At 47.7% G+C, this 27,955-nt stretch overlaps 1 protein-coding gene across 4 annotated transcripts; it reads right to left on the bottom strand.

The window, feature by feature from the left end:
- Positions 1-84: 84 nt before the first annotated feature.
- On the bottom strand, positions 85-27,952 carry LOC121299716 (DENN domain-containing protein 2D-like). Of its 4 annotated transcripts, XM_041227660.1 has the most exons (17): positions 27,774-27,946; positions 22,964-23,042; positions 21,713-21,802; positions 19,552-19,662; positions 15,350-15,433; positions 14,789-14,887; positions 5,912-6,087; positions 5,386-5,498; positions 4,475-4,544; positions 3,940-4,017; positions 3,119-3,259; positions 2,582-2,730; positions 2,149-2,320; positions 1,895-1,945; positions 1,318-1,399; positions 819-1,061; positions 85-372 (listed from the first exon to the last, which is right to left on the bottom strand). In XM_041227660.1, exons 2-17 carry the CDS (start codon positions 23,031-23,033, stop codon positions 308-310), a joined length of 1,794 nt encoding a protein of 597 aa, XP_041083594.1. In that variant the 5' UTR covers positions 23,034-23,042; positions 27,774-27,946; the 3' UTR covers positions 85-307. The 4 variants fall into 4 exon arrangements, with proteins under 4 accessions (XP_041083594.1, XP_041083595.1, XP_041083598.1 ...); XM_041227661.1 differs by lacking the exon at positions 3,940-4,017 and having other exon boundaries at positions 27,774-27,952; XM_041227664.1 differs by lacking the exons at positions 21,713-21,802; positions 22,964-23,042; positions 27,774-27,946 and adding an exon at positions 17,630-17,930 and having other exon boundaries at positions 19,552-19,614.
- Between the last annotated feature and the right edge of the window lie 3 nt (positions 27,953-27,955).

Genomic DNA, 27,955 nt, shown 5'->3' with positions numbered 1-27,955 from the left:
AAACCCAAGTAACACACACAGAATGTCTTTCCCTGGACAGGAAGGCGGCATCACGATACAAAACGAGGCTTTGACAAGACCAGGGAAAATGTAAAACTCTTTACTCTCTTGGGCAGCGATTTACAAGCAGTTCCTATCTGAAAGCACGAACACACAGACAAACAGCAACATTTACAACAGCTTCTCCCGGTTCACCGAATAGAAGTCAGTCCTTGGTATAGATTTCTCCACACACACACACACAGAGAGAGTCGCTCTCAGTCACTGGGCGGGTCAGTCAAAGAGATGAATGCAAAGATCGTTCATTCTAGTGTTTCTTCTTCTTCTTCTTCATTTTCTCGTTATATTCTGCAATCTTTTTCTGAAAAAATCCTGAAAGAAAAAAGAAGAAATATAAAGCAAACTGCAGCAATCCGTTGCGTCTCCTCCATCATCACTGGCCTCTCCTACTGCAGTGAAATCAGCACAGGAACGGAACTGCTAGCAAGCGCGGCGAGACGCTCCGTTACATTTTGCAATGACGTCACTCGTAGGAGACGCAGCGGTTGCAGATGAAGTTCTCACCTAAGAACTCCCATCTGTTCCAACAGCCTTCCCCTGCCAATCACTGCCTTCCAGTGTCAGGATTCTAGAATCCTCCCATGATTCCAGCAATCAGAAAACCACGCAGGCAGGCAGAGCGCTTCCTAAAATGTGTGTTTTACTATAAAATACAGCTTAAAATGTGGTTCTTTTCACCAGCCAAGAAAACAGAAACAGCCTAGCGAGCAGCGATCAAGGGAAACACGTTGCGTTACATTTCGCGTTGCGTTGCTCACCTTCCTGGCCTGCCGGCTGCTGCTCTATATCTTGAATAAATAAATCAAACATCTGGGTCTGGATGAACCTCTTCACAAACTTGCGGATCGTCTTGGACTCCACCGCCTTGCAGAAGCTTTTCTTCTGGAACTCGCCCCGCCCTCCTTTGCCGTTCCTCTTGACATAGGAGGAGAAGTGACCCACCGTCTTCACGAAGAACGGGACAAACGCAGCAGACACAATCTTATTGAGCTCCTCGGGTGCTGGGAAAAAACACACACATATATAATCACTACATGACATTTACAAACAGAAACTGGAACGCTCTCTCTGTGCGGTGTCACCACAGCTCACATTGCAAACCCTGTGTACGTGACAAGCCCTCAGCAGCTGTGGTGAATGCACATAGGCATTGAACCCACACAGCTTGGAGTCCGTGACCTCCCACCCCCACGAACAACATTCAAACCTCCAGAAAACAAAACCAGACTGAAAAGTAACGAAGGCTTCGTGACTTACTGGAATTCTCTTTCCTGCCACTCAGCGCCTGCAGGATCTCACTTTGCAGCTTTGCAGGCAGGATGCTTTTCTCATCGCCCCGCTAAAGCAGAGAGACGTTAGTTAGGTACTGTTCGCCTTCGTTTCAGTGCTTGTACAATTTGTTTTGTTTTGTTTTTAAAAAAGGTCCATTCAACAAACCTCTCGTCACCAGAACATCCTGACAAATCCCTTACTGGTTTTCCTGTTGGTTGTTTTGTTTTACATACCTTGGGGAGTCAGTTTTTCCAAGTTCACTTCCTGTGATATAAATAAATACGCCCTCCCATGCCTACACATCTCTACTATCCATTTATTTCCTGTATTAGTTTTCTATAGAGAGATGGAAATAAGACTCCCATTGCACAGCAGTTTGATCCATTCCTGGTTTTACTATGAATTTAATAGCTTGTTACACTGTGGCTAATCAAGCTCATATTAAAACCTGGAATGGGTGAAGATGCTATGCAACAGGAATCTTATTTCTAACCCTGAAACACTGTCTAAATGCAATACAAGTCGTTGTAGATTCAGAAAGCGCGAGAGTCCAGACACTTACTTTCTGAATGAATGTCTTGTTAGATCCTTCAGACAAATCCACTATTAATACCTTTAAAAAAAAAAAAAAAAAAAAAAAGACAAGTTTGATTAACCCTACTGTGCAATGATGGACAGATTCCTCTCAATTTGCACCCTAAAGAACGTGCTTACCAAGTCTCACCCACCCCACTCTGACCTGTCTCTTACTCATCACCGTTACATAAGAATGAAGCAGTACGCAGAGAGCGTGTGTGTGTTTCTATGGTAACTTACGTCGCTGTTGTCCATCACCTCCTCCAGCAGCTGCTTCTGCACCCCCAGGAGATAGGGGGTGGGTGCCATGACCACGTCTATCAGGATCTTGGGCACGATGGAGATGAAGGTGTGCTGCCAGATGAAGGGGGTGAGCAGCGCGGCCACAGCGTGGATGCACTGAGACAGGGTGCTGTGGGGGGGACACACAGGGTCAATACCTCCCCTCATTGCGCAGTGCAATGCACGCACCGTGTGGCATCCAAACAAATACTTACAGCGTGAGCAACATCAAGCAGAGCGTACCGTGTTCATAAAGCACTTGCTTTTGTCCAAGCTTTTCAACAAGTCCATTGCATTAATTGTTTGACAGATGAGAGTTTGGTTGGACTGAACACAGGGTTTATGTGGGGAGAAGCACGCGGAGAGCTTTCTCTCCTCTCTGTGAACTCACCCGAGCTCGTCTGCCACGAAGATGATCCTGCGCTCCAGCACCGTGGAGGCGAAGACCTGCAGGACCTCCTCATCCTTCAGGCACTTGAAGAGCGTTCTGAAATCCACGTGCTCCAGCAGGGAGTCCAGCGGCCGGGTCAGCTCGATGATCTGGGGCAGGGAGACGCGGCAGTCAGAGAAACTGGGAGCAAGCCCGGGCTAGACTACTGTCTGGGTCCCACTCTCAGAGTGGAGCAGACCGTCTGGCCCTGCTGGGTCGCATTACGTTTTTGACCTGTTCATCGTACAGGAAAACTTTGATCACAGATTGTCGAGAGGGACCACTTCAGAAACTAAAAGGGAATTCTGCAGACTCAGATCCCCCTCGTTCCTTTGGATATCAGTTACAGCTCATTTGTTCATTTATTAAGCCTTAGCACTATAATGTTGCAGGACTCGATTGGAAATAGCTGCATTACTTTTGGGAGGGTTGCTGGAACATCAGGGTCTAGTGTGATTTCTACATACTGCTGCGAGGAGTTATCCAGCGGGGACCCACCTCTGTGCCGGAGTCAGGGATGAAGCTCTTGACTTTCACGGTGTGTCCCGGCGCGGGGAATGGAGACTCTCTCAGGCTCTGCATGAACGGGTAGATCATTGCCGGCGCAATCTGACGACGCTTCTCCACCTCATCGAAGATCTGGAATCAAAGTACACACACATATGTATGTTTTTGCTCGAAAGAGCCATCTTCCCAATGTTTTGTCAAGGGAAAGTGCTAGTTTTCTGTTGTATTAGCACACTGCCAGCACTCATTAGAGTCAACTGCTCAAACAGAAGCACAGTGTTGATTTTTGGCCCGTGTTTTTTTTAAAAGGCATTTTGCTTTCTGTTTGCAATTTCTCCTGCTCCAGCGAGGAACTGCTGACAATACATGACCTTGGCCCTTCCTCAGCAGCACTGAGGAATATGGAAACCAAAAACAACGTCTCAGAGACGGGATACACTGCAGAATTCCCAGGGAATACCGGGGGGCCGGATTCACAAAGCAGCTCCTAGAGCAGTCTGTTAAATCCAATTCACTCCATCAAAAAAAAAAAAAAAAAAATCGCACATCATCCTTTAATCATACAGACCTGCCAATTCTACTATCGCTTGATCTTAATTTTTTAATTTTTTTTTTTTTTTTTAAAAACCGCATTGTGAAACTGGCCCCTTGCTAGAAAAACTGGAACTAAAACCCACAATAAACAAAGCGATTTCAGCAGAGTGTAAGAAGCTATTGAATGGTTTATAGTCTCTTGTCTGATAGTTCCTCACTGTGATAAAACAGAGAGACACAGCAGAGCGCGGCTCCCGGCTCGAAGTTCTGCACCGTACCTTTGAGAAGAGGCCGAAGCAGGCAAGCTTGCTGATGATGCAGTACGCTTCAGGAGGGCGGGCTCCTTTCCCGTGAGGCTGTGGGGGACCAATAGGAGGAGGCTTAACAAGAGAGGTCTAGACTGGGAGGTAGAGGGGCCCCCCAGCAAAGAGAGGGGGGGGCAGGCGTAGAGCCATCTACACTTAATATAGGGGCACCAGCCCTGGCTGGGTCACTGCAGAACTGGGTCCTGTTTTCTTTGAATCATTATTCTGATTTTTTGTTATTTATTATTTATCCAAAAAAGTGAAAATTAAAAACACTGCGACTGCCCTCTCTGCGACAGTAATAATAAATAAATTAATGTTTGAAACGAACACGACGACAAAGCCCGCTTTCATTTTAAATCCAGCCGGGCACGTTGAATCCCCCGATTCTAGTCCTGCGTGTGTTTGTTTGAAATCCTGTTAGTTTCAAAGCAGCAGCGTCCTGGAAGAACGGCTCTTGCTGTTGCAGGCGCAGTGTCCTGTACAGAGCTCACAGCACGTGGATTACCAGCAATCTTCTGCAGTACCCGTTCCTCCGGCTGCCATCAGTTTCAGTCAACACAAAGGAGAAGGTTTCACTGGAACACACAGATGTTATAGATGGTAAGCATGCTTCAATTCTAGACTGCATTACTCATCGTTCACCTGTCACATCAAACTTAAAGGAGAGGGGGTGGGGGGGCTATTTTAATGATCTTAAACCTGATTTCAATTTATTTGATGTAGTCGTGATGTTACTGAAAGAAGTGGGCAAATAAATAACCCCTGGGGGAAAAAACTCTGGCACGATTAATACAAATTACAAGCTTAACAGTGCAGAATGTAGATCGTTAAAACAGACTCCTAGTGTTTATATCACATATAGTCTAAAACACACACACACATATATATGTAGGGGACACACACACATATATATATATATATGTGTGTGGGTAACCTGTTACAATACAGTTTGTGCAGTTCTGTGTTATTTATTGTAAATTTGTATTGAATAAAGACCACATGAGCTATAGTTCGCTCATTTGCAAAGGCGTGTTAGACGTGCTGGGACACGCTGCGCCCAGCTGCTCACACGTTGCAGCGTGCTACAGCGGTGCTGATGTTTCCTGGTGCTCCCGAGTGTGATTTCAAAAGTGAAAAGATAACTTCTTGTAAACCACTTCCTTTCCCTGTACGATGGGCGCATGCAGGGTGGGGCTCACAAGCCAAGCTGCAAAGTATCTCTGCTTTGACAAGCAAACCTCTCTGGCGTTCTCTGACCTAGTTAGTATTTCCAGCAATGCAACTGAAAAGGGAGGCGGAGTGGAACTAGCCTCTCAACGGGATTCCTGCATAGCATACAGCGCCACCCAGTGGCCAGATTGTGTCTGAATTCTCCACCCCCACTCCACCTTGTGAACAGCGCCCCCTGGTGTGTACCTCCGGTATTCGGTGAGCGGGGCCCAGTTGATTCCCTCTGGGAAGCAGAACAGCGTGATGGCCGTCAGGGTCTTCTCCTCTTCCTCTTTCTGGAAGCGTGCCATCCCGTCCCGCTGCAGAGAGAGGGGGTAGGGGTGTGACACACGGGACACTCCCAGCACGTACGACTCACGCAATTAAAAAAAAACAATAACAAACACAACTATAAAACAACACGCGATGCAGAGCGTGCGATTGAAAGAAACAAGTCTCTCTCGCGGCAAAACGTTTTGTCATAATAGTTTGTTATTAGTACAAACGAATACACACTATCAACATGAAGAAAAACTAACACACATTTAAACACTTTCATTGATCAAAACTATGCCACATTGAAAACCTAACGTTCTCTGGACACCCTGCAAAGGGTTAATAATGTAAACTGTTTAATACATGCATTGCAACATCAATAACAAAACCAAACCCAATATCCAATATAGACCAGAAGCACACGCTGCCTTTGCGCTGCACAGTGCAGCCGGCTCACCTTTGGGAACTGGTATGTGATCTGTGGCTCGTAGCTCTCTCCCTTCTTCTTCACCGTGACGACCACGAGGTACTCAAAGAAGAACTGCCCGCTGGAGTAGCGAGTCTCTCTCTGCTCCATCTCCGCAGGCTTTGACTCGCTGGCCACTTCCAGCACCGGATGCTCCTTACTGCCTTCTGTACAGAGCACAGGACACAGCTAATCAACACAGTGCCGTCCCCCTCTGTACAGAGCACAGGACACAGCTAATCAACACAGTGCCGTCCCCTTCTGTACAGAGCATAGCTAATCAACACAGTGCCGTCCCCTTCTGTACAGAGCACAGGACACAGCTAATCAACACAGTGCCGTCCCCCTCTGTACAGAGCACAGGACACAGCTAATCAACACAGTGCCGTCCCCTTCTGTACAGAGCACAGGACACAGCTAATCAACACAGTGCCGTCCCCTTCTGTACAGAGCACAGGACACAGCTAATCAACACAGTGCCGTCCCCTTCTGTACCCCTTCTGTACAGAGCACAGGACACAGCTAATCAACACAGTGCCGTCCCCTTCTGTACAGAGCACAGGACACAGCTAATCAACACAGTGCCGTCCCCTTCTGTACAGAGCACAGGACACAGCTAATCAACACAGTGCCGTCCCCTTCTGTACAGAGCACAGGACACAGCTAATCAACACAGTGCCGTCCCCTTCTGTACAGAGCACAGGACACAGCTAATCAACACAGTGCCGTCCCCTTCTGTACAGAGCACAGGACACAGCTAATCAACACAGTGCCGTCCCCTTCTGTACAGAGCACAGGACACAGCTAATCAACACAGTGCCGTCCCCTTCTGTACAGAGCACAGGACACAGCTAATCAACACAGTGCCGTCCCCTTCTGTACAGAGCACAGGACACAGCTAATCAACACAGTGCCGTCCCCCTCTGTACAGAGCACAGGACACAGCTAATCAACACAGTGCCGTCCCCTTCTGTACAGAGCACAGGACACAGCTAATCAACACAGTGCCGTCCCCTTCTGTACAGAGCACAGGACACAGCTAATCAACACAGTGCCGTCCCCTTCTGTACAGAGCACAGGACACAGCTAATCAACACAGTGCCGTCCCCTTCTGTACAGAGCACAGGACACAGCTAATCAACACAGTGCCGTCCCCCTCTGTACAGAGCACAGGACACAGCTAATCAACACAGTGCCGTCCCCTTCTGTACAGAGCACAGGACACAGCTAATCAACACAGTGCCGTCCCCTTCTGTACAGAGCACAGGACACAGCTAATCAACACAGTGCCGTCCCCTTCTGTACAGAGCACAGGACACAGCTAATCAACACAGTGCCGTCCCCTTCTGTACAGAGCACAGGACACAGCTAATCAACACAGTGCCGTCCCCTAATCTGTACAGAGCACAGGACACAGCTAATCAACACAGTGCCGTCCCCTTCTGTACAGAGCACAGGACACAGCTAATCAACACAGTGCCGTCCCCTTCTGTACAGGCACAGGACACAGCTAATCAACACAGTGCCGTCCCCCTCTGTACAGAGCACAGGACACAGCTAATCAACACAGTGCCGTCCCCTTCTGTACAGAGCACAGGACACAGCTAATCAACACAGTGCCGTCCCCTTCTGTACAGAGCACAGGACACAGCTAATCAACACAGTGCCGTCCCCTTCTGTACAGAGCACAGGACACAGCTAATCAACACAGTGCCGTCCCCTTCTGTACAGAGCACAGGACACAGCTAATCAACACAGTGCCGTCCCCCTCTGTACAGAGCACAGGACACAGCTAATCAACACAGTGCCGTCCCCTTCTGTACAGAGCACAGGACACAGCTAATCAACACAGTGCCGTCCCCTTCTGTACAGAGCACAGGACACAGCTAATCAACACAGTGCCGTCCCCTTCTGTACAGAGCACAGGACACAGCTAATCAACACAGTGCCGTCCCCCTCTGTACAGAGCACAGGACACAGCTAATCAACACAGTGCCGTCCCCTTCTGTACAGAGCACAGGACACAGCTAATCAACACAGTGCCGTCCCCTTCTGTACAGAGCACAGGACACAGCTAATCAACACAGTGCCGTCCCCTTCTGTACAGAGCACAGGACACAGCTAATCAACACAGTGCCGTCCCCTTCTGTACAGAGCACAGGACACAGCTAATCAACACAGTGCCGTCCCCTTCTGTACAGAGCACAGGACACAGCTAATCAACACAGTGCCGTCCCCTTCTGTACAGAGCACAGGACACAGCTAATCAACACAGTGCCGTCCCCTTCTGTACAGAGCACAGGACACAGCTAATCAACACAGTGCCGTCCCCTTCTGTACAGAGCACAGGACACAGCTAATCAACACAGTGCCGTCCCCTTCTGTACAGAGCACAGGACACAGCTAATCAACACAGTGCCGTCCCCTTCTGTACAGAGCACAGGACACAGCTAATCAACACAGTGCCGTCCCCTTCTGTACAGAGCACAGGACACAGCTAATCAACACAGTGCCGTCCCCTTCTGTACAGAGCACAGGACACAGCTAATCAACACAGTGCCGTCCCCTTCTGTACAGAGCACAGGACACAGCTAATCAACACAGTGCCGTCCCCTTCTGTACAGAGCACAGGACACAGCTAATCAACACAGTGCCGTCCCCTTCTGTACAGAGCACAGGACACAGCTAATCAACACAGTGCCGTCCCCTTCTGTACAGAGCACAGGACACAGCTAATCAACACAGTGCCGTCCCCTTCTGTACAGAGCACAGGACACAGCTAATCAACACAGTGCCGTCCCCTTCTGTACAGAGCACAGGACACAGCTAATCAACACAGTGCCGTCCCCTTCTGTACAGAGCACAGGACACAGCTAATCAACACAGTGCCGTCCCCCTCTGTACAGAGCACAGGACACAGCTAATCAACACAGTGCCGTCCCCTTCTGTACAGAGCACAGCTACAGCTCAACACAGTGCCGTCCCCTTCTGTACAGAGCCAGGACACAGCTAATCAACACAGTGCCGTCTGTACAGAGCACAGGACACAGCTAATCAACACAGTGCCGTCCCCTTCTGTACAGAGCACAGGACACAGCTAATCAACACAGTGCCGTCCCCTTCTGTACAGAGCACAGGACACAGCTAATCAACACAGTGCCGTCCCCTTCTGTACAGAGCACAGGACACAGCTAATCAACACAGTGCCGTCCCCTTCTGTACAGAGCACAGGACACAGCTAATCAACACAGTGCCGTCCCCTTCTGTACAGAGCACCACAGCTAATCAACACAGTGCCGTCCCCTTCTGTACAGAGCACAGGACACAGCTAATCAACACAGTGCCGTCCCCTTCTGTACAGAGCACAGGACACAGCTAATCAACACAGTGCCGTCCCCTTCTGTACAGAGCACAGGACACAGCTAATCAACACAGTGCCGTCCCCTTCTGTACAGAGCACAGCACAGCTAATCAACACAGTGCCATCCCGACAGAGCACAGCTAATCAACACAGTGCCGTCCCCTTCTGTACAGAGCACAGGACACAGCTAATCAACACAGTGCCGTCCCCTTCTGTACAGAGCACAGGACACAGCTAATCAACACAGTGCCGTCCCCTTCTGTACAGAGCACAGGACACAGCTAATCAACACAGTGCCGTCCCCTTCTGTACAGAGCACAGGACACAGCTAATCAACACAGTGCCGTCCCCTTCTGTACAGAGCACAGGACACAGCTAATCAACACAGTGCCGTCCCCCTCTGTACAGAGCACAGGACACAGCTAATCAACACAGTGCCGTCCCCTTCTGTACAGAGCACAGGACACAGCTAATCAACACAGTGCCGTCCCCTTCTGTACAGAGCACAGGACACAGCTAATCAACACAGTGCCGTCCCCTTCTGTACAGAGCACAGGACACAGCTAATCAACACAGTGCCGTCCCCTTCTGTACAGAGCACACAGCTAATCAACACAGTGCCGTCCCCTTCTGTACAGAGCACAGGACACAGCTAATCAACACAGTGCCGTCCCCTTCTGTACAGAGCACAGGACACAGCTAATCAACACAGTGCCGTCCCCTTCTGTACAGAGCACAGGACACAGCTAATCAACAGTGCAGTGCCGTCCCCCGTCCCCTCTGTACAGAGCAGAGCAATCAGGACACAGCTAATCAACACAGTGCCGTCCCCTTCTGTACAGAGCACAGGACACAGCTAATCAACACAGTGCCGTCCCCTTCTGTACAGAGCACAGTACAGAGCACAGGACACAGCTAATCAACACAGTGCCGTCCCCTTCTGTACAGAGCACAGCTAATCAACACAGTGCCGTCCCCTTCTGTACAGAGCACAGGACACAGCTAATCAACACAGTGCCGTCCCCTTCTGTACAGAGCTAATCAACACAGTGCCGTCCCCTTCTGTACAGAGCACAGCTAATCAACACAGTGCCGTCCCCTTCTGTACAGAGCACAGGACACAGCTAATCAACACAGTGCCGTCCCCTTCTGTACAGAGCACAGGACACAGCTAATCAACACAGTGCCGTCCCCTTCTGTACAGAGCACAGGACACAGCTCAACACAGTGCCGTCCCCTTCTGTACAGAGCACAGCTAATCAACACAGTGCCGTCCCCCTCTGTACAGAGCACAGGACACAGCTAATCAACACAGTGCCGTCCCCTTCTGTACAGAGCACAGGACACAGCTAATCAACACAGTGCCGTCCCCTTCTGTACAGAGCACAGGACACAGCTAATCAACACAGTGCCGTCCCCTTCTGTACAGAGCACAGGACACAGCTAATCAACACAGTGCCGTCCCCTTCTGTACAGAGCACAGGACACAGCTAATCAACACAGTGCCGTCCCCTTCTGTACAGAGCACAGGACACAGCTAATCAACACAGTGCCGTCCCCTTCTGTACAGAGCACAGGACACAGCTAATCAACACAGTGCCGTCCCCTTCTGTACAGAGCACAGGACACAGCTAATCAACACAGTGCCGTCCCCTTCTGTACAGAGCACAGGACACAGCTAATCAACACAGTGCCGTCCCCTTCTGTACAGAGCACAGGACACAGCTAATCAACACAGTGCCGTCCCCTTCTGTACAGAGCACAGGACACAGCTAATCAACACAGTGCCGTCCCCTTCTGTACAGAGCACAGGACACAGCTAATCAACACAGTGCCGTCCCCTTCTGTACAGAGCACAGGACACAGCTAATCAACACAGTGCCGTCCCCTTCTGTACAGAGCACAGGACACAGCTAATCAACACAGTGCCGTCCCCTTCTGTACAGAGCACAGGACACAGCTAATCAACACAGTGCCGTCCCCTTCTGTACAGAGCACAGGACACAGCTAATCAACACAGTGCCGTCCCCTTCTGTACAGAGCACAGCTAATCAACACAGTGCCGTCCCCTTCTGTACAGAGCACAGGACACAGCTAATCAACACAGTGCCGTCCCCTTCTGTACAGAGCACAGGACACAGCTAATCAACACAGTGCACAGAGCACAGCTAATCAACACAGTGCCGTCCCCTTCTGTACAGAGCACAGGACACAGCTAATCAACACAGTGCCGTCCCCTTCTGTACAGAGCACAGGACACAGCTAATCAACACAGTGCCGTCCCCTTCTGTACAGAGCACAGGACACAGCTAATCAACACAGTGCCGTCCCCTTCTGTACAGAGCACAGGACACAGCTAATCAACACAGTGCCGTCCCCTTCTGTACAGAGCACAGGACACAGCTAATCAACACAGTGCCGTCCCCTTCTGTACAGAGCACAGGACACAGCTAATCAACACAGTGCCGTCCCCCTCTGTACAGAGCACAGGACACAGCTAATCAACACAGTGCCGTCCCCTTCTGTACAGAGCACAGGACACAGCTAATCAACACAGTGCCGTCCCCTTCTGTACAGAGCACAGGACACAGCTAATCAACACAGTGCCGTCCCCTTCTGTACAGAGCACTAATCAACACAGTGCCGTCCCCTTCTGTACAGAGCACAGGACACAGCTAATCAACACAGTGCCGTCCCCTTCTGTACAGAGCACAGGACACAGCTAATCAACACAGTGCCGTCCCCTTCTGTACAGAGCACAGGACACAGCTAATCAACACAGTGCCGTCCCCTTCTGTACAGAGCACAGGACACAGCTAATCAACACAGTGCCGTCCCCTTCTGTACAGAGCACAGCTAATCAACACAGTGCCGTCCCCTTCTGTACAGAGCACAGCTAATCAACACAGTGCCGTCCCCTTCTGTACAGAGCACAGGACACAGCTAATCAACACAGTGCCGTCCCCTTCTGTACAGAGCACAGGACACAGCTAATCAACACACCGTCCCCTTCTGTAGAGCACAGGACACAGCTAATCAACACAGCCGTCCCCCTCTGTACAGAGCACAGGACACAGCTAATCAACACAGTGCCGTCCCCTTCTGTACAGAGCACAGGACACAGCTAATCAACACAGTGCCGTCCCCTTCTGTACAGAGCACAGGACACAGCTAATCAACACAGTGCCGTCCCCTTCTGTACAGAGCACAGGACACAGCTAATCAACACAGTGCCGTCCCCTTCTGTACAGAGCATAGCTAATCAACACAGTGCCGTCCCCCTCTGTACAGAGCACAGGACACAGCTAATCAACACAGTGCCGTCCCCTTCTGTACAGAGCACAGCACAGCTAATCAACACAGTGCCGTCCCCTTCTGTACAGAGCACAGGACACAGCTAATCAACACAGTGCCGTCCCCTTCTGTACAGAGCACAGGACACAGCTAATCAACACAGTGCCGTCCCCTTCTGTACAGAGCACAGGACACAGCTAATCAACACAGTGCCGTCCCCCTCTGTACAGAGCACAGGACACAGCTAATCAACACAGTGCCGTCCCCTTCTGTACAGAGCACAGGACACAGCTAATCAACACAGTGCCGTCCCCTTCTGTACAGAGCACAGGACACAGCTAATCAACACAGTGCCGTCCCCTTCTGTACAGAGCACAGGACACAGCTAATCAACACAGTGCCGTCCCCTTCTGTACAGAGCACAGGACACAGCTAATCAACACAGTGCCGTCCCCTTCTGTACAGAGCACAGGACACAGCTAATCAACACAGTGCCGTCCCCTTCTGTACAGAGCACAGGACACAGCTAATCAACACAGTGCCGTCCCCTTCTGTACAGAGCACAGCTAATCAACACAGTGCCGTCCCCCTCTGTACAGAGCACAGGACACAGCTAATCAACACAGTGCCGTCCCCTTCTGTACAGAGCACAGGACACAGCTAATCAACACAGTGCCGTCCCCTTCTGTACAGAGCACAGGACACAGCTAATCAACACAGTGCCGTCCCCTTCTGTACAGAGCACAGGACACAGCTAATCAACACAGTGCCGTCCCCTTCTGTACAGAGCACAGGACACAGCTAATCAACACAGTGCCGTCCCCTTCTGTACAGAGCACAGGACACAGCTAATCAACACAGTGCCGTCCCCTTCTGTACAGAGCACAGCTAATCAACACAGTGCCGTCCCCTTCTGTACAGAGCACAGCTAATCAACACAGTGCCGTCCCCTTCTGTACAGAGCACAGCTAATCAACACAGTACCCCGTCGTCAATTTTTTATTTACAGTTTTAGAAATTTTAAAACAGCTTGTGTGAACTTTATGGAGTTTAGGAAATCAGACTCCTATTGCACAGCAGTTTCACCCATTCAAGGTTTTAATACATGCTTGATTCGTCAAAGTGTATAGCAACAGCGCGTCTCCGTTTCCATCCCTGGTTATAAAACAGGGTAGACATTACATTCACACAGCCAGAAACAAACTAAGCAACACGCGACAGTGGTACCTGAAGTCTATGTACAGTACAAAGTCATAACAGTGAAAACGGATCAAAGAATGTAACTATAAAAAAAAAAAAACAGAGATTGTTCAAACAGCTAGAAACAGTCGTTCCAACAATCCACACGTTTATCTGAACAACAATCAAATACAAACACGAAGACTTCTTACCTGGATCGAGATCCTGGTTCAAACAGTCAGGCAGCCCCAGCGAAATACAAACCAGCGATTCTACAAGCACGGCACTGTTCAGCTTAAACAACCACAGCCAGCCTCTCTCTCCAGCACTACAGCCTGGAGCTTCACAGCACAACTTCCAGTAACCCACTCAAGCTGAGAAACTACCCAGAGTGACTTGACCGTGACATCATGGAAAAGGGGAATAAAGCTTTACGAACGTTACCCACATGATTTGTGTAATTCAACACGAATCTGAGGCAAATGAGTTGTGCAATCTTCTGAAAATCCACAGACTGTACAGTACGCAATAAAACTGCTCGTCATTCCTCTCCTCCCACCCTCTTGCTTCTCTGTTAAAATATCTCTCTTCCAAACAGCTTGCCGAGTCCCGCTGTGTATTAGGCTGCTGCAAAGCTTGCAAACTCAGCCCCCACATTGCTACACTTTCTGCTGCTCGACTCTATCAACAGCTCTCTGCCACAGAGGATTCGAAGAGGGAGTTCAGGACATTGTCTTTACTGTAGTCAGTGTTAGCCTGCTTCCCAATACAGCAAGCTGCAATTCACAAACCAGAGCGATCAGCCATGCGAAGAAACAGACCAGCAGACCACATCTACTGCACACCAGGGATGGAAATAAGACTCCTACTGCATGGCAGTTTCACCCCAGGTTTAATATGTGCTCGATTAGACCCAGTGTGTCGGTAACAAGCTCAGGTGTGTGTCTTTTGTCAGCAGTGGCACCGCCTTCCTAATAAAGAGGCGGGTCTTGTTTTTTGTGTACAGAGAGAAATGTAAGCAGGGCAGCACTCACTCTCTCCGGACAGCTTGGAGCGAAACGATGAGAAGAACTTGCTCAGCCTCTTGGAGCCGCTCTTCCCCCCCCCCTCCTCGTCACTCGCCTGGGCCCCGGCTGCAGCAGAGAGGGGTTCAATTAACACGCGCGCAAACCAACAAGCAACATCTTTGAAGGAAGATCCTTAACTAATATAGTGCTAAATTATGAAATACTAAACAGAAATTCAATTGCATATTATTTATATAACACAAATAAATACAAAACCCTTTGAATAAATATACAAATATAGGACACCAGTGGTGTTATTAATATGTTGTATGTTCAATGCCTTATTTGATTAAAAAAACAAAAAACAAAAAAACAACAACTAGTAAAGATCAAACTTATAAGAAATCAAGTCAAGTAGAGAAGAGTTTAAGTGTCTTCTTCACTGATCTGGTCGTTGCAGCGATGACAGGAGCCTGCTTGCAATGCAGGAGGGAAATCATCTACTGGGTTTCTTGTAGGTTTTACCATTCATACTTTGATTGAGCGTTTTGAAGGATTATACTTGAAATCTGTGTGTGAGTAACTCACAGTGCTCTGGTGCAGCCCGCGCGGGACCCTTTCCTTTCGCTTTGCCCTCAGTCGGAGCCTCTCCGCTAAGCTTGCCACTTTCACCTGCAGGTTGAGGGGAAAAAAAGATGACAAAATTAGAAAAGTAAACTGTTAATGCATTTGTTCCTGTGTGCCTAGCAGGAGGTACTTTCCCAAACAGGTTTAAGGAAGGTTAATAATGATTAACAATGAGTTATTATCTTCCACGACTTCCTCATGCCCTGTACAGAGGTAACTGCAACACACACAGGGCTGGCCCATGAGACTCAGAAAACACAGGGTGCGGTGAGCAGCACCACCTGGGGCTTGGGTTCAGAGTTTTATCCTGCAGTTTGTTGATAGATGAAATGTCAGCCATATCAGTCCAGAGATGATAAACAAAGAGAAGAAGATGTGGCCCATTTTATTGGACTAACTAAACAATAATTCATCACAGGCTTTCAAGACCTCAGAGGTCTCTTCTTCAGATGAAAGTATGAAACCTAGTCCCCAGCCACTGGAGGAGAGATCCTAACATAAAACTCTTTCATGCATTAAATATTGAAAATAGCTGGTTATCAGTTGCTTTATATGGAGAGAAAAAAATGGCATACTCCTATGAGGTCATCGCGCATTTGCGTCTGCCAACCCCCCCCCCCCCTCCCCTCCCCCCCCCCCCCCCCCCCCCCCCCCCCCCCCCCCCCATGTGAGCTGTGCATGAAAGGGTTAAACATATTCCACAGATTAATCAACTGTGACGTACGATCCCTTGCAGGGAAAACAAAATAAAAAAACCTCCAACAAAAACAAACATTGACAGCCTGAAGTTTATTACCCGGAACAGATCCCTGGGAAAGCAGAAGAGGAATGCGCAATGGATCCGTTTTTGCACATGGTAAAGCACGGCAGAGGATAACCCGTGCTAGCCGATCCCCACCTTTGGCGTGTCTAAAAACAGAAACGTTACAAAACTGACGCCGTTCTACCAATGGCAGCCTCGTACCCCAGGCTCACTGCCGCTGCCCTTGCACTAGCTCCGAGTACAGACACACAAGCGCTGCATCAGCTCTGAAAGTCTGTAGCACCCCCTTGCCTTTGCATGGTTTCCATTATATACAGGGGTTACAGTTTTGTTCAATGGCTTTCAGCACCCCCACTTTAAAATTACGTCAATGACGTGCGTCGTCAAATGCACTTCCTGAACTTGATCCTTTGAGTTTAGTGAATCGGGCCAACAGGTAAACGAGCGACACTCAGCCCCTGTGAATTCTCATTTACTGTACAGAAAAGGCTCCTCCTGTTCCAGTAGAACAGGTAACGGCCTGTTACGCAGCTGCAGAGCAGTATCAATAACAACCATCCTTGTTTTTAATGCCAACAACGACTGACAGCCGAGAGCAGTTTACAGCAGAAAGGATTTCAAACATTAGTAGACGCATGGCAGAGAGCCTTGCCAAACTGGAGCTGGCAGACCATACAGAAGCTATAACACACACTCAACTGCTACCCTGATGTCCGAGTTAACCAAAACCTGAGCCACGTCATTGAAACTGGATCCACTGACCAGTGGAACCACGTGCGACGCATGGCTTAGCCTACCTGTGCTTCATAGTGACCGAATTACATGCCGATGAGGGGCAATGGGGCAAACACTGCTTGCTTGCAGGCCAGTGGAACTGCTTTCACTGCATCGCGTACCCGCAGCGCAGAAGGAACGCGCGCCCTTTGCTATCGGCAATGAATTTGCACAGTGAACACAGAACGCTGTTCAAAGAACGCAAAGCTCTGGAAAGAGCCAGGCAGGAGGAGAGAGGGCATCATAGGCAGGTAGTATTGCGATGAACTTCCAAACAGCAACAACAAAAACATTAATAATACATTTTACAGTTTGGGGTATAAATAGAAAGCGAACCACTAACGCGGTCGCGTTTGCACAGTGTGATAGCACAATTTACAGCATACAAACTTGGAGAACTGTTGGAGCCCCCAAATGAATGATAACATTTCTGTCTATTCTAATCGCACGAAGGTAACGTGGAAATGTGTGCAATCGTTTCTCTTTTAGGCGAGAAGCCCAGAACACTTAGGAGATAGTTTAAAAAGTGGGGAAAAAAAAAAAAAACGTGATTAGTTTAACCTTTTCTCTGCCAGCATCACAGCAGCAAGCACGCACATACTAATACCGTCTACCTACACTGGCGTGAGTGGCTGGCTAGCGAGCGCGGAGCCGCAGCCCTGTGTGTGAAGGTATTATTAAAAAAAAAAAAAAACACAACTCACTCTGTGCAGCCGCTTTCTGAACCCGAGCGAGCGCTTTAGAAACAAGTCCGCCTCCGTTTCCCTTATCCTCATCCATCGTGATCTTATACCGGCCGCCAGACAGGCATGAGGCGAGTTTCTTGTGCTTTATTTTCCCTGCCCGACTCCTTTTCCTCAGCAGAGTGACTCCATCTCCTTCGGTGTGTCAGATTTAGCTATTTCGCAGAGCAGACGAACAGCTCGCCGACAGACTGCACACAAACCTTTAGGCAGAAATAAATGTGTTCTCCGTGACTTCCTCTAAGCGGCTGGCTTTCGCTTTCTGAAAAGAAATGTGTACGGGGAAAGTTTTTTTTTTTTTTTTTTGTTAAGTTATCTTTTTAGCAATCCAGTTTTTGGATTCGTCGGTTTGGGTTTGCTATCTGATGTTGTCACCGGAATGAGACGGACCTGTGTTTTCACAGCCAGCACATCGACAGAGGCACCGCTTCACGTTCACCACACTGCTAGCACGCCCTGCCACTCGTAATAAGCACGGCTATGTGGAGAAATGCTGGGCAGGGCTACCTGGCTCAGGTAAACGACAGCTGATGTTTTCAAACCTGGCGGCGCAGTTTCTCCCAGCTGTAGCGCACTGTTGTGTGAATTCATCACCAATATGCTTCCAGTAACCTCTTTTTGCAATGCACACACACACACCAGTAGCACGGGGGAGGTTTGTGCTGATTGTAACCCTGTCAACCGGCTGCGGTTTTCCTGTCTTACGCAGGTCACGACGTAATCGTACCTGTGTCGCTCTCTCTGCTGTTTACTCGGTTTTGTCCTATTGGTTTTCTTTTTCTGCAACAGCAGCTTTTGCTTGACGTCGGTCCCATGGCGTTTGCTGAAGCAAGCCCCTTAGCAGACCAGGTCTTTTTTTGTGCACGTTTAGTCTCACAACATCGCCATATGCGCTCAAATGATTTGGTAGCGAGGAAGTTATTTTCATTTTGAGAAATGGCTCGTGTTGCTGTTAACAGCTGATCGATGAATCAATTAAACTGATTCAATTCAGTGTCGCCCCCCCCCCAAATTACAAGCGGTCTCATTAACTGCACATAATAATATATAGGGAGCACAGTGATCCACATTCCAACTGAAAAACAAATTATTAATTCAATCGAGTATTATCCCTGACTTCAGAAACGCTCCATCAGAAATCTAAGGTATAGCATATAGGGAACTAAGGGAGGCAGGCAAACGATGTGTGCATTCAGGGTTAAAGAGGGCCACTGCGCTTAACAGGTGCAATTATATAATGAACTCAGGGTTTGGATGAAGATTTCATTGGTTCAGTTAAACCATTTAGAACAGGGTTGGAACAAAGACCAGGAGCGGAGGGTACAGCTTTGGCCAGCCCGGGGCTAGTGCGTTTTTAAAAACCTTAAAATAATAATAATAATAACGCGTTTGCTGGTTGACTCCCTGTGATATTATTTGCATGAAGGTGTTGCACCTGGATTCAGAGGTATACCGCACCCCAGTGCATTCTGGTAAGTGTAGTCCAGCTGTGAAAGGTAAAATGTACCAGAATGCATTGCGATGTAGTTGAAAAGCCTGAGCTGTCGCTGTGCACATGGAGTCGTGTGGTAACCCTATTCCCAATTCTCTTTTGTGTTATTTGGTGCAGCATGTGGCTCTTGCTGATGTTTCTCATTCCACCACTCAGGACACCCTTGTAATTGAGCTGTTTCATCTCAAGTGTACTTGGTAGAATATTTTTTAATAATGTCGTTTGGAGATCCCGGTTTGTTTTTCAAACACCCCCAAGTCAAGGAAATGTCAGCCACGCTAAGACACTGGTACGAGAAGGAGCCATCTCTGTTCAGAGTAAAGGTTCCGGCAGCAAGCGAAACACTGGCGCGAAGCAGAGTCAAAGCGAAACTACAGACAGCGAAACTCACCCTTTCCTTGTTCCATTCGACCTCCTGCAGAAAACAGCTTAATTCCCCTCGCTGCGGCTCCAAGTGGCTCCCCATTGTTTCTGTCTTCACACAGTCTGTCTTTATCCTCCGCTGGAGAGGAACAAGATGGTTATATGTTGACCTATAAGATCCTTCATGTTCTAGCTCCTCAGCACCTCTTAGACACGTTGTCGGAATACGTCCAACCGGTTCTCTACGCTATACTGCCGGGCTATTGACCTCCCCCAAAGCCGGGGGAGGTATTCAGCTACCGCGGTCCCTGTTTATAGAATTCTGTGGCGGAAAATATCAGGGACTTTAAAATCAAGATTCAAAACCTATGTGTTTGACAGTGCATTTTGGTGTTCTTTATTATATGCACAGAGCTTTATAAACCCCCATTGTATTGCATTGTATTTGTTATTTGGGTTTAAGATCAGTGCTAAACATCAGCTGAATTTATTAGCATGAGACTTGGGCACTGACATCAAGCAATCCTTTTGGGGGGGGGGAGCTGAGTGAGTTGGGATGGGGAACAACAATCTTATATATTTATTTTTAGAGATGTGCAGGAGCCTGTCTGTCTGTATGTATGTGCGTGCGTGCGTGCATGCGTGCGTGTGTGTGTGTATCTATGTGTGTATTTTGCATCATGGTACAGATTCTATAGCTGTAGTTTAGTATTCAGAGCTATATGACTGGACACAGTATATGTGCTACTTTCACACACAGTGATAATGATCAGAACATAAGTTTTGTTGCTTCCTTCTGAAGTGGTGAGCCCTGCACCCTGCACCCTGTTCCTGCTCTCTCCTTCTCTCAATCTGCATTACCTGGCGCTTTATCTGGTGTTGAGCCCTGCACCCTGTTCCTGCTCTCTCCTTCTCTCAATCTGCATTAACTATCTCTTTATCTGAAGTGCTGAGCCCTGCACCCTGTTCCTGCTCTCTCCTTCTCTCAATCTGCATTACCTGGCGCTTTATCTGAAGTGCTGAGCCCTGCACCCTGTTCCTGCTCTCTCCTTCTCTCAATCTGCATTACCTGGCGCTTTATCTGAAGTGTTGAGCCCTGCACCCTGTTCCTGCTCTCTCCTTCTCTCAATCTGCATTAACTGTCTCTTTATCTGAAGTGCTGAGCCCTGCACCCTGTTCCTGCTCTCTCCTTCTCTCAATCTGCATTACCTGCGCGCTTTATCTGAAGTGTTGAGCCCTGCACCCTGTTCCTGCTCCCTGCCTTCTCTCAATCTGCATTAACTGTCTCTTTATCTGAAGTGCTGAGCGCTGCACCCTGTTCCTGCTCTCTCCTTCTCTCAATCTGCATTACCTGGCGCTTTATCTGAAGTGCTGAGCCCTGCACCCTGTTCCTGCTCTCTCCTTCTCTCAATCTGCATTACCTGGCGCTTTATCTGAAGTGTTGAGCCCTGCACCCTGTTCCTGCTCCCTGCCTTCTCTCAATCTGCATTATCTGGCGCTTTATCTGAAGTGTTGAGCCCTGCACCCTGTTCCTGCTCCCTGCCTTCTCTCAATCTGCATTAACTGTCTCTTTATCTGAAGTGCTGAGCGCTGCACCCTGTTCCTGCTCCCTGCCTTCTCTCAATCTGCATTAACTGTCTCTTTATCTGAAGTGCTGAGCGCTGCACCCTGTTCCTGCTCTCTCCTTCTCTCAATCTGCATTACCTGGCGCTTTATCTGAAGTGTTGAGCCCTGCACCCTGTTCCTGCTCTCTCCTTCTCTCAATCTGCATTAACTGTCTCTTTATCTGAAGTGCTGAGCGCTGCACCCTGTTCCTGCTCTCTCCTTCTCTCAATCTACATTACCTGGCGCTTTATCTGAAGTGTTGAGCCCTGCACCCTGTTCCTGCTCTCTCCTTCTCTCAATCTGCATTAACTGTCTCTTTATCTGAAGTGCTGAGCGCTGCACCCTGTTCCTGCTCTCTCCTTCTCTCAATCTGCATTAACTGGCTCTTTATCTGGTGCTAGTGAAACACACAGCAGAAGTCCTCGCTATTAGTCAAATATATTTGAATGCCACGTGTGTGCCTTTCTGTGAAAGTCATGCATTTTGTTCTGTCATATCTTCCACTTGTGAATGTCGCGTCACCTTCTGAAATACATGTGTCATGTTGGTGCAAAGTCTAGGGTGCATCAGTGAACAGCACTCACACTTTCGGGGGTCTGATCGAACAGAAGAAAAGCCCCGAGCCCCCCGCGCTCCCAGTCCGGTCCTCGTGCCGTCTCCCTCGGGGTCGTTCTCTGAAAAGAGAGGGCTCGCTTTCATCCATTCTCAGGGTCCACTTTGAGAAGCCTGAGGGGCTAAGTCTAAACACTGCAAGGTTAAAGCAGAGGCAGCACAGTACCTGGGTTTGCTCAGGTGCAGCTAACTCACTCCTGTTCCTGGATAACCTCTGGCAGCATAATATAAACTAGAGAGTCTGCAATTATCACCCAGGTAACTGGAACTTATCCACAGACGCTGGCAGGCAGTGGTGCCCTTGAAGATCCTTAATTAAAAGATAACTGTTTTGCAGGGGCACCCTTATTTACTGTACTAAACATGTATTTGTCATCAGTAGGGATAACTGTGGGTTACAGGGCAGGAAAATGTAAGACACATCCTTATGGCTCTGTACCATTGTACCAACGATTACGTCTTCAGATCTCAAGTTTCAATAAAAGCACAGCGGGTGAGGAATGAGCTTATCTCAGTGTTTCACTTCACTTTCAAATGTAGTGTCTTTAAAAAGAAAAAAAACTCTGCTTTATAAAACCAGAGCAGCACACAAGTTTACACTGGTCTATAACTGGCCCCTGTCTTTTGAAAGGAGAACAAAAAACTGCTGATATTACAAAATTCAAAGCCAACAACTCCCCACAGCGGGCTTCTCAGTTTTGTATCATTTACAATGAATTTTCTCCTTTCAGGACTGGAGTGAAAGCCCAGAGTTTCTGACGACAAGGTGGAAATCATTCACAATCTGTCATGCTTTATGCTATTAACTGTGTCAGCCTGTGCTTAAGGGCTATTTGTTTAAAGCCCATTTTAATGGATTAAAAACAGGTTTGCCTGTTTGTGAAGGGGGAGTGGAGTTTACGCCTGCGTTTGAAAGCAATCTCTGACCTGACACAAAGTTTACAGTGTAAAAAAAACAAAAAAAAAACAGTACGACCAGAATGCTAAAAAGAACAGCTGTCACCTCAGGTACAGCATACATAACATCATTCATCCACAAAGCAAACACTTTACTGATAAGCTTGAGAGACAGTCCCACAGCCAGGCTGCTCAGATGATTGCTCTGGACTCTCACAGCTGTTTCCTCCAACGCATAAATAAGCCCACTGTGTCGGTATATCTGACTGCGTTTGCATCTGAGATTCTTCTGGGGCTGGAGAGAAGAGAAACTTCTGAGAACTCACTCTTCAGCCGAAGTGACGAAGAAGCCCACTTGGATCTGTGCAGCTGCTCCTTCCTTGCATCCCCATCCATTCTCGCAGCCTGCAGTTAGAAAGACACGACAGACACACAGTGACAGCTCAGCCAGAGGATCGCAGTGGAATATCTCAGAGGCATGATCATGCACAATGCAGCACGATCCCCTGGTATCTGTTTACTGTACACCCCTCCACAGATTCTGTGCGTTCCACTTTATCAGAAAGCAGACAGCTTGTTTACAAAACTTACATTCTCCTACAGCAGACTGAGAAGAACATACCCAACCCACCCCCACCCCAACCATTGCAAAGCCACATAGACATGCCCAAGCTGTTCCAGCACACTATCCATAAGTGTTTACCGTCACCGCCTCTGCTGATTTCAATGTAATTCCCTGCAATAAATGTCGATTGTGATTCAGTGTTTCAGCACCCAGGTGGAAGCTTCAAGGTTATTGGTCTGTAGCCAATCTCCTGCTCTGAATCCAATGCAGCATTGCACGATCTGGCTAGATTAAAGCTGGGAAGCTTGGAAAGACACCCTCATGCACTGCTATGACAAATTATCTAGGATCTGATTGGGATGGTCCGATTCTGGCTTATAATTAGCTTTGCCGTGAGACCCAAAAGTGCTATCTATTAAATCTATTTTAATTTTGGTTGTTCAAGAACAATGCCGAAATTCAAAGATGAAAAAAAAAAGCAATATTCAAACATATAAAGATCTGATTTTGTTTTTTATGTTGTTTTACTATAGGAACAAAAAATCCCTCTGTTTAAGTAGGAATGTTCAGATACAATGCTGTGATCAAAGGGTTAATAAAAACAAATCTTGAAAAACCAGGCAAGCTTTTGTTGTCTGACTTGGGCGCGGTGGGATACGAACAAATAATATCTTCTTCTGATATTTAGTCTGATTGTCATGTGAGAACCACAGGAGATAATGGATCTATTACCTGTGAACTAGACTTGTGAACACCAGGTTATGCAAACTGCCTTGATTATAAAGCTGACCCGAGTTTTACAAAAGAGTTTCAGAAAGACGTGAAATCGACACCTTTTGCTGGCTGATGAAACAAAACACACCACAAATGCTCCCAGACTCAGTTTCCTGTCACGAGTGTTGCATGTTAACTGGGTGGAATCTGCTCTTTGTGCTGCCATTGCATTGCAATTGAAAATTGTCAAGAGAGTACATTTTAAACACCCCCTCCTTACAAACGACCTTCAATACCAAAAGAATTAGCTGTGACTGCGACCAGCATTCGATTTCTTGCAGAGGAATGCTTGATCATGCTAGCCTCGCTCATCTAAGAATATGTTCTGGGAAATTTCAGCACCGATAACGTTTCGCTGCCCGCCAGAGAACTAAACATAACAGACCAAATACAGCATCAGTCGCTGCCAATTTCATCCTCAATGCAAATGCCTGCAGTGAAAGTTGCAGCCTTTCTTTAACCTTTAGACCTGTTTGTGTTCCTTGCCTTGAGTGCCTGGTTATTTCAAAGAGGTCCTTCTCTTTGAGAGCAGCAGCATTGCCCCATGGAAAGAGCTGGAGCGACCCGGGACCGCTCCCTGTACGTCATGGGACGTTCCACAGCTATTTATAGAACGCAGGAAGTGCTTTAAATTTAATTGCTATCCCATTATACACTATCCCAGTGTGTTACCCTGAAACCCCAGTCAAACCATTAGCACAGCATTACCAGCAATGACAGCACAGTGGATTGGGAATAAATATTGCAAAGTCGTCCTGATCATGTCTGGTAGTCCTATGGTAAATGTACAAAGCTTCAAGTTAAGGTGTATCTGGTAGCATTTTGCTCCCAAAACGTGTTGCCACTATGCAGTAGCGTTTTGTTGGTACCTTGCACTGCAGTATGCTGGACCAGCCCTGAGTAAACACATACATAATTATTTTAATTATGAATATCTTTCATACAATGGGAAATGACTGCTTATGCTATTAGAAATAAATCAAACACTTTTCTGATTTCAATACACTATGTGATCATAGATAGGCAGTCCGTTTAAAACAGTATTTATATCATTAATGAAAATAAACCGCTGATGAATAAGATCATTTTGCTGCCTGTTTCCAGGCAGGTAGCAACTACTGCCTTAAAAAGTGAACTTCTAGCCCTGCATGTGTTAGCAGTGTGTGCTGAAACAGAGTTCAAAGCACACACACACACACACACTCAGTGTAAGTGACCAGTGCATGCACTTTTAAAGGTGGATTAAACCCATTGGTTCAGTTCTGTTTAACACTGCAAGGCAGTGGATTACAAGACCCCCACGTGCTGCGTGTATCGGACTGTAATCTAATAATACAACGCTGGGGTTGGACTCTGTGATATTCTGTGAGTGCAGCTGTGCCGAGATCGTGACGTGTGTTCCAGTGACCTCCAACCCCCGCTCCGTTAGCCCTGGGACTGCTCCCGATGGATGAAGACCCCTCAGGACTCAAGCAGGAGGATCTGCCAGAGGCTTTACTAGCCCCCTGAGAGCCTTGTGGTTTTCAACACAGCCTGGATACATTCCAGGGAAAACGATGGGAAGAACTCAGGCTTTCAAACCCTGCTAGTAAAAACATTACTATGGCTTTACTGTAGCTTTACAGGCGTTATTTTAAAATTCGACTATCAAGCCACCACACAGTAAATCCCCGTCCTGTGCCGCAGGTATTAGGACCCCACATGCTGAGCCTCACGCTCACAGGAATATCGGTTCCTAGCCAGACTTTACAGCGTCCTTTCAGAGCAAGAAAATCTATGCATTGTATAGCTCTGGAGCTGAGCAGCGTATTAATATACTAGTCTGTATCAATATACCATATATTATATATGTGATATATCTAATCAGATCCCCATAGATGGACTCATACAGCATTGCAATGCATTGCTGTGCATCAATTCTCTGTCTCTCTCTCTCTCAACAAAGACACCCTGCCTATTTATTCCATATACTGTATGATCATCTGTATATATAGACAGGGCGCAAGTTTCACTTAGTGATGTAACACATTTAAATAAACGTAAACATCACTCTAATATAAAAGTTTCAGTGCAGCAGTAGCATCTCGCCCTAATTTCTATTTGCAATCACTGATTCTTCAGCTTGGCTCAGCGACTCGCTGTACTGCAGGGTAATAATTCAGCCACGTTTTTGCATCCAGGCGCTGAGATAAGGTTGGGAGGGTGTCACTGCTGGAATAGTTGCGCTGGACACATTTTTACAAGCCCCTGCCTGAATTTAGCCAGCAAAGCGCGGAGAGTTATGCTTCAGTACATTTTTCTGGCAGCATTCCGTTTCAGCTTCAGAAGAATTGCAAAGTGGCGTTCACACAACCCAGGCCTTACAAGGAAGTAGAACCCGCCGGTTTTGCGCCAAACTGTATCTTCGGGGGGAAATAAAGTGTCTCGTTTGTTATCGGTGCACATGCAGATTAATTTGCGCATGCCCCATTAATCTGAGTGGTTTTGAGCACGTCTTTCGTTTAAGAACCTGTTGCTGAGTATCTCAGCCTTCATATATCTTAACTTTAGATCTGTTGGACAATTTTTTTTTTTTAAATAAAAATATATTTTTAAAAAGTGTAAGTGATTGAGAACTGTTTTTGGTTCCTCAGCACGTGGTTCCATGCGTTATGGCTTTTCAACTCACACCCCAGTGCCTTCTGGTCCGTTTTACCCGTTTCAGGTTCCATTCTTTCCTTTAACAGAAACAGGATGACGCTTCCCAGAATGCATTGCGTGTGAGTTGAAAAGCCTGAACTGTGAACATTTTTTTTTTAATGACAGGGCTGTAAAGGCAGGAATTCCCAGAGCTGATCAGCTGGCTATGATCATAATGTTAAAAACGCCCTCCCAGACAGTCCTTCCATTGTACAGAGCAGTGGTTGTTAGTATAGATGCCTGAGAGCTCTGAGATCTGATTCAATCACCCACTCTGAAAACACATCTCCACATAGCTACAGCTTCCTCACCCATCTCTCACCGGCCTGATTCAGTGCTGCTACAGACGGCTAACCAGCATCCACTGTCTGAGTCAAGAGGACATGCTGCCGTGACTACCTGCAGCGGTGGGAGGTTGTAATGACACATTTGACATGTGGAATATGCACAGGGGGTAAAACAGGAATTCATAAAGAGGGGTGGTTCTGTTTTACTGCACATGGTATCTGTTATACTGGTGCTTTGTTAGAGGTGTGATAAGCGTTGGTTTACAAGGGCTTCCTGGAGAGAACGATTGATCCTTGCAGCTAGCTTGAAGGGGGTTTTCAAGTAGGGAGTGGCTGTGATCAGCTGACACAACCCATTGTCTCTCGGGCCTCATGCTAAGAACCGAGCTGTGACGTGAGAGTAAAGCCCTTTTCAATTCCACATTCAGAATATAAATATTATAAACAGTGACGCGATGGAATGCTAGAAGGATAGAGACGGTAGAAGCACAGCAGAGTGAGGCATAGTAAAACCAGAGCAGAGATGTGGTAACATGCATGGAAGATCTGCAAACTGCAGGAAAGCATAGAGTCAGTATAGGCGGGGGACACTGCAACATTAGCCTGCAGTTTTACAGTGGAAAACTTTTGTAACTTTTCCGTATGCATGATGATGACACACATGATCAGATTTGCGTTCCTGGGGCCTGGTGATAATAAGCATGGGAAGATCCTGTACACTTTCGGAGCTGGTAGAGGAAGCCCCTGCAAGCCGTGCCCTCGCACCTCCCCTTTCTACGAGCATCAAACTCACACATGTTAATATAAAAGACGAATTAAAACCCCACTTACCTGCTCAGTCAGTTCGTAGTTCGTTTCAGTAGTTATTTCCCATCTAGTATTGGCATACCTTGTGGATTCACGCAAAGCAAAGCAGCAAAAAGCAACAGCAGCTCTCTCTGAAGGTTAGACTGATCTACGCAAGACAGCAGGCTGACTTTACGGCACCAGTACGCAATACAGTGAGGAGCGCG

The sequence above is a fragment of the Polyodon spathula genome, chromosome 25 (genome assembly GCF_017654505.1).
Source record: "Polyodon spathula isolate WHYD16114869_AA chromosome 25, ASM1765450v1, whole genome shotgun sequence".
Classification (NCBI taxonomy): Eukaryota; Metazoa; Chordata; class Actinopteri; order Acipenseriformes; family Polyodontidae; genus Polyodon; species Polyodon spathula.
The sequence above is the reverse complement of the archived record's forward strand: the minus strand, read 5'-3'. Positions and strand labels throughout refer to the sequence as shown.

Excerpts from the sequence above, each read along its gene's own strand:
- LOC121299716 (XM_041227660.1), bottom strand. The coding sequence starts at position 23,033 with ATGGATGGGGATGCAAGGAAGGAGCAGCTGCACAGATCCAAGTGGGCT. Across the intron at positions 15,434-19,551 it reads TCGAATGGAACAAGGAAAGG|GTGAAAGTGGCAAGCTTAGC; the intron begins GTGAGTTTCGCT and ends CTCAACCTGCAG. Across the intron at positions 3,260-3,939 it reads GCTTCGGCCTCTTCTCAAAG|ATCTTCGATGAGGTGGAGAA; the intron begins GTACGGTGCAGA and ends CTTTGATTCCAG.